This window comes from Vidua macroura, chromosome 6 (assembly GCF_024509145.1).
Source record: "Vidua macroura isolate BioBank_ID:100142 chromosome 6, ASM2450914v1, whole genome shotgun sequence".
In the NCBI taxonomy this organism is placed as follows: Eukaryota; Metazoa; Chordata; class Aves; order Passeriformes; family Viduidae; genus Vidua; species Vidua macroura.
In genome coordinates, this window is record NC_071576.1 from 17,746,408 (window position 1) to 17,765,688 (window position 19,281).

Genomic DNA, 19,281 nt, shown 5'->3' on the forward strand with positions numbered 1-19,281 from the left:
AAGTTGACCTTCTGATGAAAGTACACGTTACTTACCATTACTTTTATTACTTAAGTGTCCTTTAAATGGACTTGCTGGACCACATCTGGGAATGACAAGAGCTGAGCATTCATTCGCTTTAACTAAACGGGAAGCAAGACCCAAAAGTTAGAGAAAAATCCCCACACATATTTTCATAGACAAGATAAAGTATTTCTCCAAAGAATGCAAGAATGGTTCTAATGGATCTTTTTCAAAGTCTTATTAAATCATTTTATAATCACTGAACTACAAGCGCAGTTAAATAACCTAATCTAAACACCAAGATACAATGATAGTGCTCTCAGTGCTTCAGGGAGCTAAACAGCAGAACAGACCATCAGAACACTTCAGTCTGAACTTTACACTGGTCATTAAACTGTACAGAGATACATATGGCCACGATTCTGTTTCTATGCTAACCTCCAACTTGTTTCAAAGTTCAATGGCACTTTGACAGACTGAGAACTCCATAGACAAGTGGAGTTGCCAACAAAACTTAAACAACCAGTTGTTCTAAAAAATGAGAGAATGTGGATTAAAAAATCTGCATCTCCTCTTTGAAAACCACTGGCTATCATGCAACCTAAGATTTAAAAATTGGCATGGGAACTAATTAAGAATCTGCAACACTTTTAGAACAAATTTGGACAGGAGATATGTTAGGACTACAAATACTAGTGTATACAGAGAACTGCTTTAAGGCATCCAAGGTATATAAGATGTAAACTAAAACAAACAAGATTTTTTAAAAGGGTAAATATATCACTTACTTAACATTAATTCTAAAACTGTACAGACAAGTTCTACGAATTTAATACTATTAACTAATTAATATTAATTTAATACTATTAACTATCAAGGTCCACATGGTCTTCCCATCCCCACTGTACTTCTCAGCTGTCGGTTCAAGAGTCTGCAACCACCATGCAGGTGAAGTGGGTAACTGACTGCTCTACTGCTCCTGTTGACCTCTGTCTTTCCCCCTTTCAGCCCATGAAGAAGCACACTGGACCTACCCCGTATGAGTGGGAATCTCCTCCCAGTAACCTTAGGCAGGGTGATAAAGGCAGACACCATTACCAACTGCCCGGGGGGTGCAGGGAGCCGTGATGACAGCCATGCCACACATGGTAACAGTTCTTAATCCCACCTCTCATAGCTCACCTCCTGCGTGCCCAGCACCCGGCTGTCCTGGGCTTCTTTTTCATTTCCCACAGTTATATAACGACTGTTAAAGTACTATTGCAATTACATATATAACTACTATAGTATATAGCTCTGTTTTTAAGTTCAATGGCATGTTGCACAAGATGGTTAACATGGTGTCTTAAATATTAATTAGTAGAGATTGCAGCAAAACAAATCATTCATTTAATGATGTTTTAACATTATTTATCCAACGGCCTTATAAAAAAGCCATACTGTATTAAACTTTGAACGACTAGGACTAGTATAGGAGGCTATAAAAATATCTTAAAAAAAAAAAAGAAAATTCAAGTAATTTTACCCTGTTGTGACACAAAATCTGGATCAACAGATTCAACCTTTCTTACAAAGCACAAAAAATACCAGGGCAATCTTGAATTATGTTCATACTTTGAAAAGCCAGCCTTTATACAGTACAGGCTTTTGTGGATTTGCAGTATTAGCTGTGGTGTTTGCAATAACAGTGCTCACACTCCTTTTGCTGTGAAGTTGCCAGATCAGCAGTTGAAAAGGGACAAAGAAAAAAAAAAAGAAGAAAATGCTCTTGGAGATTTTTTCAGCACTATCCTGCAATTGTTTTAACTTTATACTGTTATCTTTAAAGCCAAAGGACAACACTCCTGCTCATCTGTATCGATTTTAAATGGCTCATTCCCCTCATGGTACAACTCTTCCTTATCTCTGTTTGTGATTTAAACATACAAAGTGACAAACAATAAACTATTTTCCAAATATTAAAATTCCAAACATACATACAGCAAGAATTTATTAGATTTATTAGAGTCAGAATATTTCCACAATTGACTGCAAACCTTTTCCAATAAGGCATTTCTTTCCTTATAAAATATTTTATTTCTCTACCATACACTACTACATACAAGTGGTATTCAGAGTCTAGCTGGATCCACCCTGAAACCCATGACTTCTGTTATTTACAATATGCAGGTGTTGGAAGAATGCAAGTCTTTGGGAGAACTTGAATGTTAGATTATAAATTCCAGTTGACAGAATTTTCTCTAGTTATAAAAACCTGCATGCACATATACTTGCAATCCAGATTACAGCAGACAACTGAAAATCAGTGTTTCATTCACAATTGATCAAATAACTTAAATATTCCACTGATTTTTGTGCTTCAGAGCTAGGCTATAATTCCAGAGGAAAGCACCTGTGGTATTGTTAGGTAAGAGCTTACAGGATCACCTCTAACTCACCCTTATGTGACAGAATCCTAGAAGGGGAAGCATGATCACTTTAAAAAAACAGACATTGCTCTCTCTACAATTGACCCTCTTCAAATAAGCTAAATGACTTTGTCCCGCGTTAAACACCATCAGGGACACTCAGAAACCTGCTGCCTTTCCTGTCTTCAGCTGCAGACACAACAGTTCAGCACTGCAGGAAGGCTGGCCTTCACAATGTTCACTTGCTTTGCCACCAGCAGATGGCACAGTGGAAATTCCACCGGAAAAACTACTATCTGCTGGTTTTGTCCTTTACAGTTAATTTGTACCCGGGGAAGGAGCAGGAAGGAAAAAGAAGTCGGCATCAGTATTTCACAGGCGAAAGAAGCTGTCAAAAAGTGTCAGTCGGGAGAAATAAAAAATATTTCTGTGCCCTCTATTTTGACTATGGACATATAGACGGCACAGAAATCACTCTTGTAATGAAGAAGCACGTTGCTAATGTCAGAGAAGAAACTGGAGAATTTGCTATGTGCAGGCTCTTTCTACCTTACTGAAGGTAGAAAGTGCTAATGGGTCAAAAGTTTCACAACTATAATTTCAGGTTGTCTTTTGACTTGAATGGGTATTTATTTGGTTTCCAGCTGTGTTTTCAGTTATCTGCACAACAGCAGAAACAAAACGGAATGCTTAGATATGTGAAGAGAATTTTAAAGGAGAAGGTGGGATTTTCAGTAATTTATAGCTAATCAAATATAAACCAAACAATGGGAGGATAACTTGGAAAATATCTTTGATATATGACACATGTAACTATCTGATCTAAATGTAAATTTCCTTATAGATGTAAGTGGACTGTCCACACTGAATATAAAATCAGGATTTTCATACTGACATACATAAAGTACAGAGAGCAAACAAATTAAATCCTTCTAAAAAATTATTTGATCTTGTAGTTCCTTCTATGACACTAAGCAACAATGAAGACAAAACCAAAACAGCTTTCTCTAAAATTCTTTCCAGCTGGTATCTAACGTAAGTAATAACTACATTATTCCAAAAGTATTGAAAGATATTTTGTTTAGATTATATTTTTATTTAAATTTAAAATGCATCCTATCTTAACTTCTGATTTTACAATACTAAAAGTTACAGAAATTGGTGGTTTACTTTTTTTCCTGGTTGTTAGTGGATATGCAGAATTTATAGAAATGATTTTTCTACAAAGCCATTTCAGATCTGGAATGTGAATATGTACTGGAAAGAAGCCCAGTCTTTCATTACCATGTTCTCCCAGAAAAGATTTTAAACACAAGTATTAGACTTACTATTTTTATTACAAGCATGTACTTCAGTTAAGCAAATGAAAATTAAGGAAATAAATCAATCTATCACGCTACCCTTACCCATCAAGACTTGCTACTTAAAAGATAATCCATAAAAATACAGAGACCTTAGGTGGGATATTGGATATGGGCATCTAAATCTAGCACTACAAGACATGAAACCTTAACTGTGTAGAGACCTGTGAACACTGTAATTTCCAAAAGGCAGCTCCCAGACCTTAGCCTGGGTTCAGTCAGCCCTCAATCCCAGATGGATTTAGACTTCAGATCTCCCTAGCTGTTCCAGAAGAGTATGCTTATCACTGTCAATACTGACCCTTCTGTGCAGCGGTTTGGTTTTGGTGGCTCCAGGACTCATGCATTCCAGCTCTATAGTGGCCTCCTCTCAGCTGGCAATGCAGAAACACCTCATTTGCATGAGATTTGGGCGTTTGATCCCTCTGAGCCTGATAAGGACCCAAGCTGACAAATGCTTTGCAAACACTCTAGCCACTACAGTGATTTATAAAGGTTTGGTATTCTTGCTTCTTTTACTGCCAACGCCTTCTCTTCCTTTTTTTCTTCCCTAATATCTCAATGCTCTAAACCAGAAATAGTTAAAGAGACACCTTTGCCCAAGTGGATAATTCAGGCAATAACATGCAGAAGGTTTGTGCTGTGTATTTCATACACATCAAGGATGTTTACCACTACCACCTTTATTCTACCAACCAGCTTCATGACCTCTTCAGTGGGCTTCCTGCTATGAATTAACTCTTCTAACTCTATTCAACTAACAGGACACAACAACACTAATGCTGTACATATGCTGAGGAAATAACAAAACTGGTTTAAATAATCTCTGTGAAACTTGAAATTACTTCAAGCAGTCATGGAAACTCCTTTAAACATCTTATCTAATATGTCTGACAAGGTCATACTTAAAGGAACTGAATTACAACCTGAAATACATGTACCTTGCCTTTTGGTACTAGGAGAATTTTCAAACCAGAGTAACCATTAATTCTTTATGCTACAGAAATTTTTGTATATATGAATACACAGAGGAAACACACAGAGGAAAGACGATAGCTCAGAGTACATTAAAAGATTAACCGAGTTATGAAAATCCACGTTGGATTTAAACTTTATTTAAATAAGAAACTAATTTTTTTTCTATTTTTAACTGTTTTCCATTTGTATTAACATGACATACTTAAAAAACCCCCATATTCTTCTAGTAGTACTAATAATGAGGCCTGCTCTCCTATTCATGTAGCTTACATCATTGAACCATCCCCCTTAAACTCCTTTCATTGTCCCCAGTTTGCTGCCTCTTCCTTACTTGTGGCCTCCCCTCCCCTCAAACACGCCCTACTTGCTCAGCTGTGGCTGACCAGGTGCTACAGGAACTCCAATTGGTCATCTAGTTTAAGCTTCTCTGGTTGTTTATCCTTGGCTGCCTAGTTCTTACCCTCTACTTACATATATGGGAATGAACACAGAACAGAATGAGTTTCTCTAAAAAATGTGTATTAATTTGTTGGGTTTTCTCCTACCCAGCCACTGGGAAATCCTAATGGCTCCTAGTTCTTTCTCACAGGTGGGTGAAGCTGGCAAAGAGATGCAGAACTGGATAGACAAAAAGGCCAGCAGAGAGCAGTGACCCACCCACAGACTCCTTCTCTAGGTGAAGAACACAGGTGCAAACATAGCAATTCTCCACTACTTTTCTGCAGCACCTATGCAATCACAAGAAGCTTTCAAACATGGCTTTAGATTTAGCCACTTCCTGAATGCAGATAGTACTCCATTTTATTTGAAAGCTACAGTGAGGCAAAACAAGCATGTCATAATCACACCTGTATTTTCTTTCCTGTTCATGCAAGTGAAACAAAAGTCTCTTGGACCCCTTTCTGGTTTCACTGATAACAAAACTCTTATCAATCCTGGGAGTATAAAGTCTCATATGTGAAGCCATCCTTAAAATAATCACATTTAACATTTGTTAATAAATAGCAGAATTCACCAGCAGAAAGAATAGTCTTTATTATCTAAACTTCCCAAAGAAAACTCAAGGAATAGAGACCCAGGAAATCACACTACTCCAATTCTGAAATAAAATCACAAATGTTTCCTCTGAATTTTGCATAGGATCATTTGTGTCATAGGCAAAATATGACCAAAATGCCCCCTAGCAAGCACTATACATAACCTCCTAAGCCATTAATTAGATGGATGCTATTTATACACTTACTATGCTGGATTACACAAAAGCTCTTCTTTACACATATTCTCAATGCCTAAGAGTTAGGTCTCTCAGACCTTTAGAATTAATAATCTTACAGTATTCTGTATTAATTAAAAGCATGCAACCAAAATTGTATTTCAGTTTCAAGAGTCAAGCCCTCCTCTGAAAAATTTAAGGAATATAATGAAATAATACAGTTGCCTTCAGTCATATCTGACTAAATAACTCTGGAAAAATATTTGTTAAAATCTTTCTAGCTACAGGCTTCAGCAAGGGAAGTTCTGGATGCAAACTATTGCTCTATTCATACTCCAAAAGCAGAAACAAATGGCTCTGTCAGTAGCACATTTTATGATATGAACTGCAGGCAAAAGAAAATGAATTTATGTCAGTTTGCTACAACTACCTGAAAGGAGTCTGTGATGAGGTGGGTATCACACTCTTCTCCCAGTCACAATATACAATTCACTGAGTGAAAGTTTTAATTTGGTAAATTAAAGTCAATTTGGTAAAAAGTTAAGAATATGGATTAACATTTCCCAATTTCAGTTAAAATTATTATGATTCAAGTAAACTTAAAAATATTTTTCCTTTTTTTTAGACATAACTAGATAATTTTCCATCTTTCTTGTTGGTCAAAGAAAACTTCAGCTTCTAAAAACTGGTGCTACCAAATGAATAATTTAATAAATTTATTAAGCTGTTTGTTCAAATGGCAAATGAAGAAATAATTTTTAAGAAAAGTAGTTCACAAGTTTCTGTGTTAACACCCTTTCAGCTCTAGTCAGATTAATGCAAGGACTTCCTACAACGGAAGGAAAAATCTAAATAAGATGATGTTGTCTATAAACATGTGAAGCATTTAAATTTTGTTTTAAAATCCTGGAAGCCTGTGCAAATTGCCTAAACCTAACAGCAGCCTCCATGCAGCAGTAATGATGAGTTCCCCACTGCTGTAAGATAAAAGTGGCACAAATGTGTGTCATTGATTAACAGTAAGTGCACAATGCTGTTAGGTATTGCTGCTCCTGAACACATACCTGAACAGCAATGGGAATTAAACAGCCCAATGCAGAAGACTGGATTTAAGCAACAAAGCTGGTTTAAAATTACAGTATTCAGATTATTTGAGGTCATACTATAAATCTGTGAGTATATTAACTGGCTCCTGAAAATACTACAGTAAATAACTTCAAGGTTTATACCTGGAATTAGGGGAAAACACAGCAGATTAATTCTTTGGTATTTCTAGGAGGGTAAGAAAATCTCAACCTTATTTGAACTTTGACAATACCTACACGAAAATCCTATATACTCCAATATATTAAAATATATATATATTTTCTCAGTATTCTCACTAGACAAAACAAGGCCTGATACAAACAAGTGCCAAACTTTGATTCTTTCTTTAAAATGATGAGGCTAAGACTGAACAAGAAACTTTGAATGGCATACAACCAGGACATGGAATAGTGTATCCCACTTTCTCTGTATTAACATTTTAGATACAGCTCTTTTGAGAAACCACAAATATGATATGTTCTCCCCCTTTCAGAACTGGCTGTTCTGCCAAGTTTGCTCAGGCACACCGACTTGCAGCTCAGCTCAGTGTATTAGTCTCTGTGCCTGTGCTAATCCTTGCTCTCTCTAAGGATCCTTCCTGCGCACTGGAGAACCTCCACACTGGACTTCAGTCACGCGTTTCTGCCTCCATTGTAACCTCCGATGCAGAAGAGCAATGGCTTCCCAATTTAACAGACACACCGTAATTCTTCCCTACTTTTGAACTTTTTGTTTGCTAAACAGAAGTCATTCAAGTAAAGCTTGCTGCAACTTGAATGAAATTTAGATCTTGTATCCTATTTATTCCCTTTTTATGGTCAACAATCAACATGCTTTCTGATTGTCTATAAAAGTATTTTGACAAATGTAAGAATAGTCAGAAAAAGAATGTATTTGTCATAAACCTTCCTTTACACTACATAAGAGAGCATAAAAATTGGGGTGCACAAGATACTAGTTTTTGCTCTGAATTTCATATTCCTGTATAGTATTAGAATTTATGTTCAAACTGTACTTTGATATCAGACATCTTCTGAAGTGGCATCTGTCACTGCTTCCTGAAGTGACATCTGACACTGAGATGCAACACAACAGCCTAACGTTATCTCAAATGGCTCTGATTTTATGCAGTGATATATGATCTTGATATTACAATGCAGCACTGAATAATTCCTACCATTGTTCTACATTATGCATGTAATCAAGTTTATATCTGAGATATTTTAGGTATTTTCAAAGAGCCACAGTTGGCTCATGCAAGCATTTTTGCATGTTTGCACCTTTTTTTATCACGAATGACAAGTGCCCCTAGGACTATTCAGAGGAACAGGGAACCAGAGCAGCCCACAGATAGTTAAATGTGGGTAAGGAATCACTCTATAAGACCTTTAAAACGTTTGAGTCTTTCATTATTCAACTACACTTGCATCAAAATCCCACCAAAACAAACCACTTTGATCTACAGCTAAACGCGGGGAGATGTTGCACACACAGGGTACAATCCATAATAATCCATGAATAACAACTTTGGAGAAGACGAAAGTTGACTAAGAAAAGAAGTGGGCACAGAAATCGGCCCCGCAAGCGCGGCCGATCCCGGCAGGCTGAAGCGCTGCCCACAGCAGCACTCGCTGCCGGTACAACACGGAGGCACCGCGCGGTGACACCGCAGGACGCTCAATTCCAGGCCCCGACTCTCGGAGGATTACAGCCCGTGTCCCCTTCCAGAGCCGCGGCACTTGGCTCTTTCCAGCGCCGTGCCATCGGCCCGCCGGCTCCCCGCGCGGCACGGACGGGCCGGCACAGCTCGGGGCGGCCGCGTGGACAGGAGCGAGGCGCGGCCCCCCCGAGCCCCGCTACCGGAGCCACGCCGGCTCGGGCGGCCCCCCTGCCCCGCGGGCTCCGTGCCGGCTCCGTGCCCGCTCACACACGCCGGCGGGCAAGGCGGAACCTCGGCGGCCCCCAGGCCCGGGCGAGACGGCCCGCGCCCCGCACCCCCACGGCCGGCAGGGACGGGGGAGGCCGGAAGGCAACGCGTCCCCCGGTCTGTAGCTGCCGCCCTGCTGCGGCCGGCGCTCCCCATTCCTCCCGCAGCCGCCACCGAGCTCCCCGCACCTTGGCTCCGCCTGCCTCGGTTCTGCGTCCTCATCCCCATGTTCCCGGCCGGGCCCGACGGGGCGGCGCCGGCCGGGCTCGGCGGCTGCGGCGGTTCGTCCCGCGCCGCGGACGGGCGGGGCGCGGCCCGGCGCCGCTCGGCGTTGCCATGGCGGCGGGCGCGCGGCGGGCGGCGCGGGGCCATGGGCCGGGCCCGCCTGCGCTGCCCCAGCCCGGGCTGGCCGAGGGGAGGCGCCGCGGGGCCTCGGGCCCGAATCCCCCGCCCAGCGCGGGAGAATTTGTCCCCGAACGTGAACGAGCCCTCATTACCTAAGCCTTTTCCTTGTACCTTGACGGGAAGTTGAAGAATAATGAATGCCGGGGAGACATTTACGGCAGTTTGCCGATATTTGAGGGAACGAGTGACAAAGCGAGAGCTTTGAGCGTTGCCAGTGCGTTACACTGATGAAATTTATCTCAACGTCTTTGAAAACGAACAGCACCTTAAAACTGAACCACAAAATAACCTTTTGAAAAGCAGCCTTTGATCCCATCACTGATTAATGTGTGCATGCCGATGAGCTGGATTTGAACTTAGTGAAGAAGCAATAGGGTACTTACAGTTTGTGTGACAGGTTGCTATTTTCCCTAATGTGAAATCTCGGAGGGCTTTTGTACTTTTTCTGTGAAGATTTTTCGCACTGGCCGGCCAGGGCTACTGCAGTCTGCTCCACAGCCTAACACATCCCAAAATCACATTGTCCTAGATGGAGGGACATTCCTCTTCACTATCTAGAAATGAGTATTAATTCTAAATACAGTGTTTTATATGATTTGCTACACTTTCTTACATGCTAGAAAAATTCATTTGAATGTAGCTCAAAATCATAGCAAAATCAAGGGGATGTTACTTGAAGACAACTTTGCTTCCTTTATTTCTACCTCAGTCAATGCTCCTACTTGGTCACACAAACATATGTGCTGGATGAAACCAGTACTTTATCTATGCCAGTACTTTATATAGACTCTATCAAATACTTCCAAAAAATTTCTCAGTAGTATTCTGACTATTGAATGTTGTGATGTCCTTTTTAATTTTAGATACACCAATTATGAAGTACTCCTTTGATGTAGCCTTAGTTTCTGTGATTCATGTTGTAGCTATCATTTTGGCAGTCTGTTTTCTGTTGAATCATCCTTAAATGTAGTTGGTGTCAAATTTGTCTGGGGGAGGTCAGGAAGGGAATATATACCTTGGAATCTCATCGGTCCTCCATCTTCTGGTGGTCCTCTGTCTTTCTGACTGCTTTTTATATAAAAGCATCAATTGCCATGGTATTTCAACTACTGTCAGCCATAAGGTCATAAACACCTTACCTTCTTGTCAAATGAAAATAATTTAATAGCATTTTGTCATTTTCCTTTATGTCTCTTGGATTTGAGGTCAATGTCTTGGAAAATATCTGCCAGGAAAAATCTACAAAACCAAAAAAACACAATCCAAGAGTTTGTGTGTGGGTTTTGGTTGGTTGGTTGGTTTTGTTGGTTTTTTTTTGTTTTTTTTTTGGTTTTTTTTTTTTTTTTGGTTTTTTTTTTGGTGGTTTTGTTTGTTTGTTTGTTTTTGTTTTGTTTATTTTTGTCATTTTTTTCTCTAAAGCAGATTGCGTGTGAAATTAGAGATTTGGGAAAAGGGCTTCAGGAAATTACTTACCATTGTTCTTGTGTTTCAGGGTCTCTGGTTTATACTTTGATACAATTCAGATTGTTAAATCTATAGATTTTAAATGTAGAGATAGTCTTTAAACAGTTTCCATTTCAGATACCTGAAGATACTGGAGAGAATGAAAGTAAGTGTATAAAATTCTCACCTCTGTGTGGTTGGCCATACTACTCTCTACTACAGAGATCATGTCACAGAAAAAACTTGTCTCTGCTTTTTCAAAAACAAACAAACAAACAAACAAACAAAACCAAACCCAAAAAACCCCCAAACCTGCTTATAGTTTTTAAGGAAATTTTTTTGTTTGTTTCTTTTTTTGAATTCTGAATATCAGTTTCCCAAATACTCAGTTTATAGTACTCAACATGCAGTATTAGGCTGTTCTGTACAAGCCCATATGACAGATTTCTCATAATCTCTTCCTTATTGTTCTTATGCTTTTGCACCACATAGATAATTAAAACACATAAATGTAAGTAGGCATTTTTAGAAATATTTCCCTGGTTTCTAGGCAACGCTGAGGGAATGTAGAGATTCCCGGTTGTTCCTTTTCAGTCAGCAGTCACAGCATCATAGAGATGCCCTGTCTCTGAAATTTTTGACCACCAGTGGCAACACATACCAAAGCTTTATGTATTTCTAATTGGTCTCACTTATGGGCCTGAGGTGGCTTTTGGCCCCCTTTGGTCTGTGAGAGTATATATATTTTGAGTGTTATTAAAAAGTAACACAATTTTATAATGGTGTGCACATTAAATCCCATAGCATACATTAAACTAAAAAAAAAAAAAAAAAAAAAACTGTTCTGGATTTTGATCCACTCAAAAAAGTACAGAAATAAGTTACACAGATCACTGCAGAGATTTTACCATTGTTGAAGAATAACATGTCAAAACCTGTAAGATTTGTCCTTTCCCAATCTGAAAATAGGAAACATGGCAATCACTTTTGTTGTCTGTCAGCAGCAGGCATTTTCCCTTTACCTTAGAATGCATTACAACAGAACATGGTTTTAAAATGTGCCTTAACTGGGAGGAAAGAAAAGCACCAGGAATATGAGAGTCACATTTGCAAGTGTACGTGGGCATCTGTCCCCACCCTGGCATGGACTTAGGGAACAACCGCCTCCTTTTCTATTACTTCTGCCCTTTGTATTGTTGAGTATAGACACCTAACTTACAGTTCATATATTCAGCAACAAACCAACACAGAGAGAAATATGTCCAAAAACAAAAAAAAACAAAAACAAAAAAAAAAAAAAAAACAAAAAAAAAAAAAAAACAAAAAAAAAAAAAAGAAATACCCCATAAGATGTCCACTTTCTTTTGCATGTTTAGCCCAGACAAGTTTCCATTCCTCTGAAAAAGATGGTGTGTCTGGCAGGACCTCAAATGGTTACCTGCTCACTTGGAACAGAGATCTGCTCATAATGTCACAACTTTCCTTCTGTAGGATTTGGCTTTCTTGGAAAAAATAGTTTGTGTGTACTCTGGAAAATTAATCTGCAGTTTTTTTGGAGAGTCCTCCTCTTTCAAGCCATTTGTTTTCTTTTATGCTTGCTTTTCCTTACAGTAGTCAAGTGAGCATACGTATGTCGACAGGAAACAGCCCAACAACCAAATGTGCACACTCTATTCACAGAGTATTCTAGAACAGTCCTAAATTCATCACAATATGTACTTGAACATGGAAATAAATCTCCTGGGTTTACTTGAGCATTTATTTGGCATAAGTGCCCTATCTCAGTGCAGATTGTCACCTGCCTGTGGCTCTGTGTGTCAGTGTTCCAAATCCCTCCTTGCAGCTCTCAGAGGGCTGTCACTGAGTTGCAGCAATTCCCACCTGGCACATTCAGCCCATCGACCTGGCAGTCTGTTCTCCTACAACTATGTGGAAATAAAAACATTTACCTGAAAGATTAGAGGACATGGTACCTTCTAAATGCATTTAAACAGACTGGCTGAGCAGTTTTCTTTTGCTACCTACTTAGGAAAATTTTGTATTGAAACAACTGAAGTAGCTTTCAGACAGCTGGTGTGAGGGGAAAAATAGATTTAATAGCTATTGAAATGTTTGTTTGTTTGGGATTTTTTTAAAGGATTACTTTTCCAGGAGGAATGGTACGATCTTTTCTGCCTTGTGTTTGCTCCATGTTCTTTGATCATATGGTTCTTCAAGTTATTTAAAATCATGTGCAGTCTTGAAATATCATTGCAGCATTCTAAATGATGGAGAGTTATGTGTTTTGGCAGGGCTGCAGACTCCTTCTCTTTCTTCATGGCAATGCATTTAGTTGTTCTGTTCTTGTCTTTATGGAAGCAGTAGTCATAGATTGTTGTAAAGCTAGGGCTCCAGTGGGAAAGATGATGCAAAAAAAAAAACTTCAGAGGAGATGATCCATATCTTAAAAACTATAGTTTTTAATATCTTGTGATTTAGAATGCAATAAGGGAGCTAGCCTAAAATAAGAGGGCAACTATAGGAATATATAATAATATAAAGTTTCTATGAACGCAGTATTAAACTTCCATAAAATTTATCAGCTTAGAATGAAAAGTCTCCCCTGCAGCATGTGTAGAATAACTGCTACAAAAACCCCTTCAGGAAGCTGCTGTGCAGATGTGGACTATATAACTATTCTTTCTCCTTAGATCTATACAGTTTTATAATGCATCTATACTGTCATACAAGTCTATTTTTATATGTGTCAAGGAAGAAACCTGTATAAATTATATGAGATGTTATTCTCAGCTGTAATGTAATATCTAGTAGCTGGGGTGACTCAAGATCTGCTTATAGCCGTATATCTTAAGAATTTCTCCTTATATTGTGTCATTTTCTGTTTATCTGCTGTTCCCATGCAAGTTTGCAGATGGAAGGCTTCTAGGTGAAAAACTGTCCTTTCGTAGGGCTGACTGCTGACGGCTGTTCTTTTCTCATTACTTTAATTGAACTATTAAGTATTAAAGAATGTAGACTGGAATAACTAATGAAATATATTGGAATTTCAAAGGTAAAAAAGCCCATGTAAATGTCATAACTCTGTTGTCTAGATCCTAGGAAATTCTTTATTGTCTGTTTTACCTACTGTGATACATAGAAATGCTTACTCATACTAATTAATGAGACAGAATGAATTTTTTTTAATATTCCATGAAGATCAGAAACTTATGACCCAGATTGGACATATATTCAGTAAATTCAGCGAAGCTATTCCTGTTTAGGCTGAATGGATCATCTATGTCTACCTAGCCCATGTCAGGCAGACAGAAGAATGTCATTGTGGCATTTTGTGTGGTCCCTCCACTTTCTACACAGCTACTACAGCATACTCAGGCTTACCTGGCAACATATTAATCCATGCACATGCTTGAATAAATGGGATCCTCTGTGCTAAAGAGAGTTCTTCCAGCTTTGTCAAGGTCAAGAAGAGAAATTCTCAAGGGTATCTTTAGAATTTTCTACAAAATGAGACGCACATATACTATGATTTTCCAAAGCCCTTTAATACATTTTCAATATCTGCATGAACATTAAAAACAGTTTTACTAAAAATGGACTTAAATTCCCTCTCAGAAGAGTGTGGGGGTGTTATTTATCCTGAAAAAGGTACGGTAATGTTTACACATTAACTTCATAAAAGCCTGTGTGTTTATAGAAACTGGAAGATGAAGGAAACAGGTTGAGAAAATAGCTGGCATGCAAAGTTTCATCACTAATGGCAATTTTGGTCATATTAACCACTTCTAATTATGTGTGAAAGAAAGCAGTAGCCAAGAAAATGACCAGAATCAAAATGGAGTGTGTGGAGTTTAACTATTGCAATGAAATACTTTGAGTAATTTTTCTGTGGAATAATTTTATTAATAGTTAGGAAAAAATCTTTGGAAGAATTACTCTAAGTACTTTCTGTTATATTCTTTAGGACTTCCTTTCATCTAAAAGTTATGTTCCAAGGAAAACGTCTACTACACACTAAACTTATATGTTTTTACTGACATCATAAAATTTCAGGAATATCCAATGTTCCAGTTTGGACAGAACCTGAAATTTACGGGTTTAAAATTTGATATACGCCCTTTTTTGCCCCCTCTGTCCATTAACATGTTAAATGTATCAGAAAAGAAAGAAACTTTAGTTTGATGGATGTTTCACAGGCCCAAGGGCCAGGATGCTTCAAGGTCTATTTATAACTTTGTCAGTGACATGTGTGACCTTGTGTTCAGCAATTTGGGTGTCTCAGTAGGTTGCAGTCTGAATCACCTTAATTCATAGTTGGTAGTAAAAATGGAATTATTTAGAGTTAGTGCATAGGAACAGAAATTACATCTATCCTTTGAATAATAAATATCAGAACTACAGATTACATTGCATGGATGAGACCTATACATGGAATAATATTTATGCCTAAGGTAGTGTCATAGAAGCTAGTAGGGCCTGTGATTTTTAATATTAAACATCATTTAACATATCCAGAGTTTAACATATCCACTCTGTAGTGGAGTCTAGCAGTTCCACATAAGACTATGAGAAGTTGAATTTAGTCTGAGTAAGCAAATCAGTTATACAATATAGAAAGAAAGAAAAACACAATTAGGATGGAAAATCTTATGTGTTATAATGGTTTATTTAATAAAAGACAACATTATCATGTAAATATCTTCCATAAGCTGTTTAATCTTTGTCTTAAAAGTTGCATGTATTTCTTCTTGCAGCCCTCTTTAGAAGTTTGCTCAAAAATTCAGTTCCATAGAGGAATACAAACCCTTTATATTCCCGATCAGTGCATATGCAGTTATTGTTGTGTATTAGTCTTAGGTGGAATTAGTCTCACGCTCTTCTGTTCACTTTTCAGAAGTTAGCATTCCCATTCCCCCAGTTCATGTTTTCCTTCATATGTTCTAGTAAGATGTGTGCTAGAAATTTCAACCTAGTTGATATAAATTTTATTTTTTAAGGCTTTCCATGCTCATTTAATATTCCTATGTGTCGCAGCGCGTTTGGGGGGAACCCCCTGGGGTGTCCCTGGAGGGCCCCCCTAAGCTGTGGATTCGCTGGTAGCAGCAGGCAGGCAGGGAGACTCCCCACGGCTTCTGAGGGTGCTCATGAGAAGAGGGTTTATTGGGGGCCCTACCCCCGGGAGCAGCATGGTGTCTGGGCGGGGGAGGAAGGGGGAGTGAGGGGGGAAAGGGGAGGGGAGAGAGGGGCCGAGAGAGCTCCAGCCACGAGAGCCGGCTCAGAGAGAGCGAGCGCCCCGTTCCCGGGACACTTAACAGGGAGATTCAAAGTGGGCGCGGAACAGCATTTGGGCCAGTGGGATTACAGACACATGATACCTCAGGGAAGGAGCACAGGCTTGGAATAAACCATACATTTTTGAGGGCTGAGACAGAGCATACCATTTGACTAAAATATAACACCACACCTATGTCTCGTTCTTCCTGTGTCATCTGCTTTCCATAACGACAGTTCTTCTTTCTCTTCCAAGGCATGCCTCTACACTTGGTGCTGCTAATACCAATTGTTTTCTAATTTGTTCCACACAAATCTGCAGTATTAGTAATTACTCTTCAATACTGGCAATACCTTCCAGTTTCTGTCATTCCCACATCCTGTTATTTGCACAACTAGCTATTTTAGAGAATGTACTATGACAGTATCAAAAGTTTTTCAGGGTTGTTTTTCTAGGATCATCACTAATAACTTCAATCCTTGTAGTTTACCTATCAAGAAAACATGTTTTGTCTCCCTTTTAGCTAAGTGCATCTAAAATCCCCTCAGGTTCTATTTGATTAATAAACCTATTGGGTTTTATTGCATTTACTGATTATTTCTGCAAGTCCTTTGTTTTTGCTTTCTTTGAAACATATCCTTGAAGAGTGCTGAGGTCAAACCAACAGGCCTCTCCCTACCTGGATAATTTTCCTCCTTTCTAAACTATACTGTGTTCAGAGCTTTCCAGCTATGTAGTATCCCCTTGAGCTTGGTTGTTTTGTTTGGGCAAGCCACGTTTCTCTCCCAGGTTTTCTCTTTTCAGTTTGTTCAAAACTATGGAAGGATGTCTGGAGAATCTTCATTGTGTTATGAAACTTCATAATGCTATGTCTGATAGATAAGGACATAGCCCTTCATCTGTGAAGGGCTCAAACACTGGACAACCATAAGGCAACAGACTCTTCAGTAAGTATCCAGTGAATTATACATTAATACCATGGATTAGAAAATATTAGGAGGTTCTTTCTACCTCAGTGAAAGTCATGGGAAAAGAATTTCTGTTCACTTTACTGCAGGTGTACTAATTTCATTCTAAACTATGTGTTCTAATCAAATCTCATAAGAAAAGGGGTTTAAGAGATAGCAATTTAAGACACAAGTTGCTTGACTGATTAAAGCTTAATGCAAGTTTTAAGTAGCCCTAGTTATTCTTGGTCTTAGTGACATTAGCAATTTTTGAGGTGGAATAAAATGTCTGAGAAGGAAGATAACATATTAAAAAAAGCACTCAATATCAAAATAAAATGGAATTGAATGCAAGGTTCCTTGTAAGACTTTAGAGCCTATTAAAAATGTTTGATTTAAAATTAAAGTTAAAATAAAGTAAGATTTTTCTTGGGTGGAGGGGAGTGGGCAATGCTGGTAATTTTCATTTGAAGATTTGACTGGCCATTTCTGTTGAATTCCAGAAGATTTTGAAGAATACATTACTGGTAACTAACTCATGTTTTCTGTGTTATGACTGCTGCAGTGTTACTGATTTGAAAACTCATTTGTCATATAATAAAATGTATAGCTGTATTGGCTTACTCTTGTCAGTTCCCATGGCAGCCTCTCCAGCTCTAAAGATGGTATCAGCTGGCAGACTGTTATGTATCCAATGGTTGCAACAGCTGGATTTCCTCCTACCACTATGTGTTTGCTTTAATTACATCATCCCTAAAGCCAAAACTGAAATATTACTCATTTTGGAAAACTTTATGACAAAGAGCTACAATCTTAGAGAATATTCATGCACAAAGTCCTGGTCCCTGTATCTCAAAATCTGTTGGTTTGTGTTCATTGCATAACCAAAAAAAAAACAAAACAAACCCACTTGTTTAAATATCCATCCCAAGTCAGTGAAGCAGAATGATGTTCTATGTGCCATGAATATGCTACAACTCTGAAAATGAAAAAAATATGTTTAAAAGACAAATACTAAGTATCGCCTCATTTGTTTTAGAGCTTTAGTCACAACTTAAGTGATTACTGCTTTCAGTGTTTCTGACAATTTCCTACAAGAAATGGGCAAGCAATAGGTTTCCAGCATTTCTGTAGTTTACCTTGAGTGAATGTCTTTACCCAGTTATGAGAGAAGCAATATTATGTTTAAAAGCACTGAGCATAGTGCAAAAAAAGTTTGATTTCTAATTAGATAAAGTTGAAATAGGTATTTAATACCTGTGTTTAATTCAGTTTTGACCACTGCTTCTCAAGTTGGTGAAATGAAAATCTAAAACACAAAGAGCATTATGGGAGTCAGAAAAAGGATGCTGAGGCATGAGGTTAAATTGACAGGTATAAATTTCTGTTCTTACACAAAACAAAAAATTGAAGAGCCTTTGTGATTTATTTATTTTGGACTGTTAAATCAAGAATGAGATATTTATTATAATTAAAAGATGATGCTATACTGCCAGAAAGTGATATGAAGTTGCCAGCATGTATAATTTATAGAGATTTGTGGTAATTGAGGGAGAGAGTGGTTTTATGCAAAGATTTAGTATTGTCTAAATTGCTGGAATAATAGGTATAATATTATCAAGCAAAATGATAATTACAGTTTTGTGTATGTCTTGGGTTTTATACTATTTCTTTAACAATAGTGTTTCTCAGTATACCAATCTGGGTTTCTAGGTCATAAAATTACCCCTTTTTTCTGATTAAGTGGTTGTGTTTTGTAAAACCTCATTTTCACTCTTCACTGTACTGAGAATTCACATGAAATTAGATGAGGTGCTAGACCATTCCATATAGCAATTACATAATCTGTAAATGGCTATAATAATATTTATTCTAAAGGGTTTTCATGATTCACTTTAGCTAGTGGACTGTTTTCAGATACTGAGCTGGAAGATGCTAAAGAAAATAAAGTTAGTTGCAGTATTTTTCTACTTGAAATAGTGTATACAGGCACTGGCAATGACAAATTATTGATCTATCTAGCAAGGACCTGTAATAGCAAAATTCTATGCCTCTTTATATATTTAGCAGCATCTAATGTTAGTTGAGTCCAATTTATTCAAATAGTTTTACAGCCACAGCTTCTCTGAGTTCCAATTCAGCATTCAGAAAACTTGTGCCATAAATATACACCTGTGCACTGCTTCTGAACTCATTGACAATGGGGTCCATCATTACAACTTTATGTATATAGAGAAT

At 38.2% G+C, this 19,281-nt stretch overlaps 1 protein-coding gene and 1 long non-coding RNA gene across 2 annotated transcripts in view; both read right to left on the reverse strand.

Annotated features, from left to right (window-relative positions):
* Positions 1–9,289, reverse strand: part of SPATA7 (spermatogenesis associated 7) — a 33,554-nt gene extending 24,265 nt beyond the window's left edge. The window contains exons 1-2 of the mRNA XM_053981128.1: positions 9,165–9,289; positions 36–122 (exon numbers count right to left, since the gene is read on the reverse strand). Coding sequence (XP_053837103.1) covers positions 36–122; positions 9,165–9,204 — 127 coding nt within the window. The 5' untranslated portion in view covers positions 9,205–9,289. The remainder of the gene's footprint in view (positions 1–35; positions 123–9,164) is intronic.
* A 3,622-nt stretch (positions 9,290–12,911) lies between these two features.
* Positions 12,912–19,281, reverse strand: part of LOC128809407 (uncharacterized) — a 33,549-nt gene continuing 27,179 nt past the window's right edge. The window contains exons 3-4 of the long non-coding RNA XR_008437711.1: positions 14,206–14,324; positions 12,912–13,212 (exon numbers count right to left, since the gene is read on the reverse strand). This is a non-coding gene — a long non-coding RNA (uncharacterized LOC128809407). The remainder of the gene's footprint in view (positions 13,213–14,205; positions 14,325–19,281) is intronic.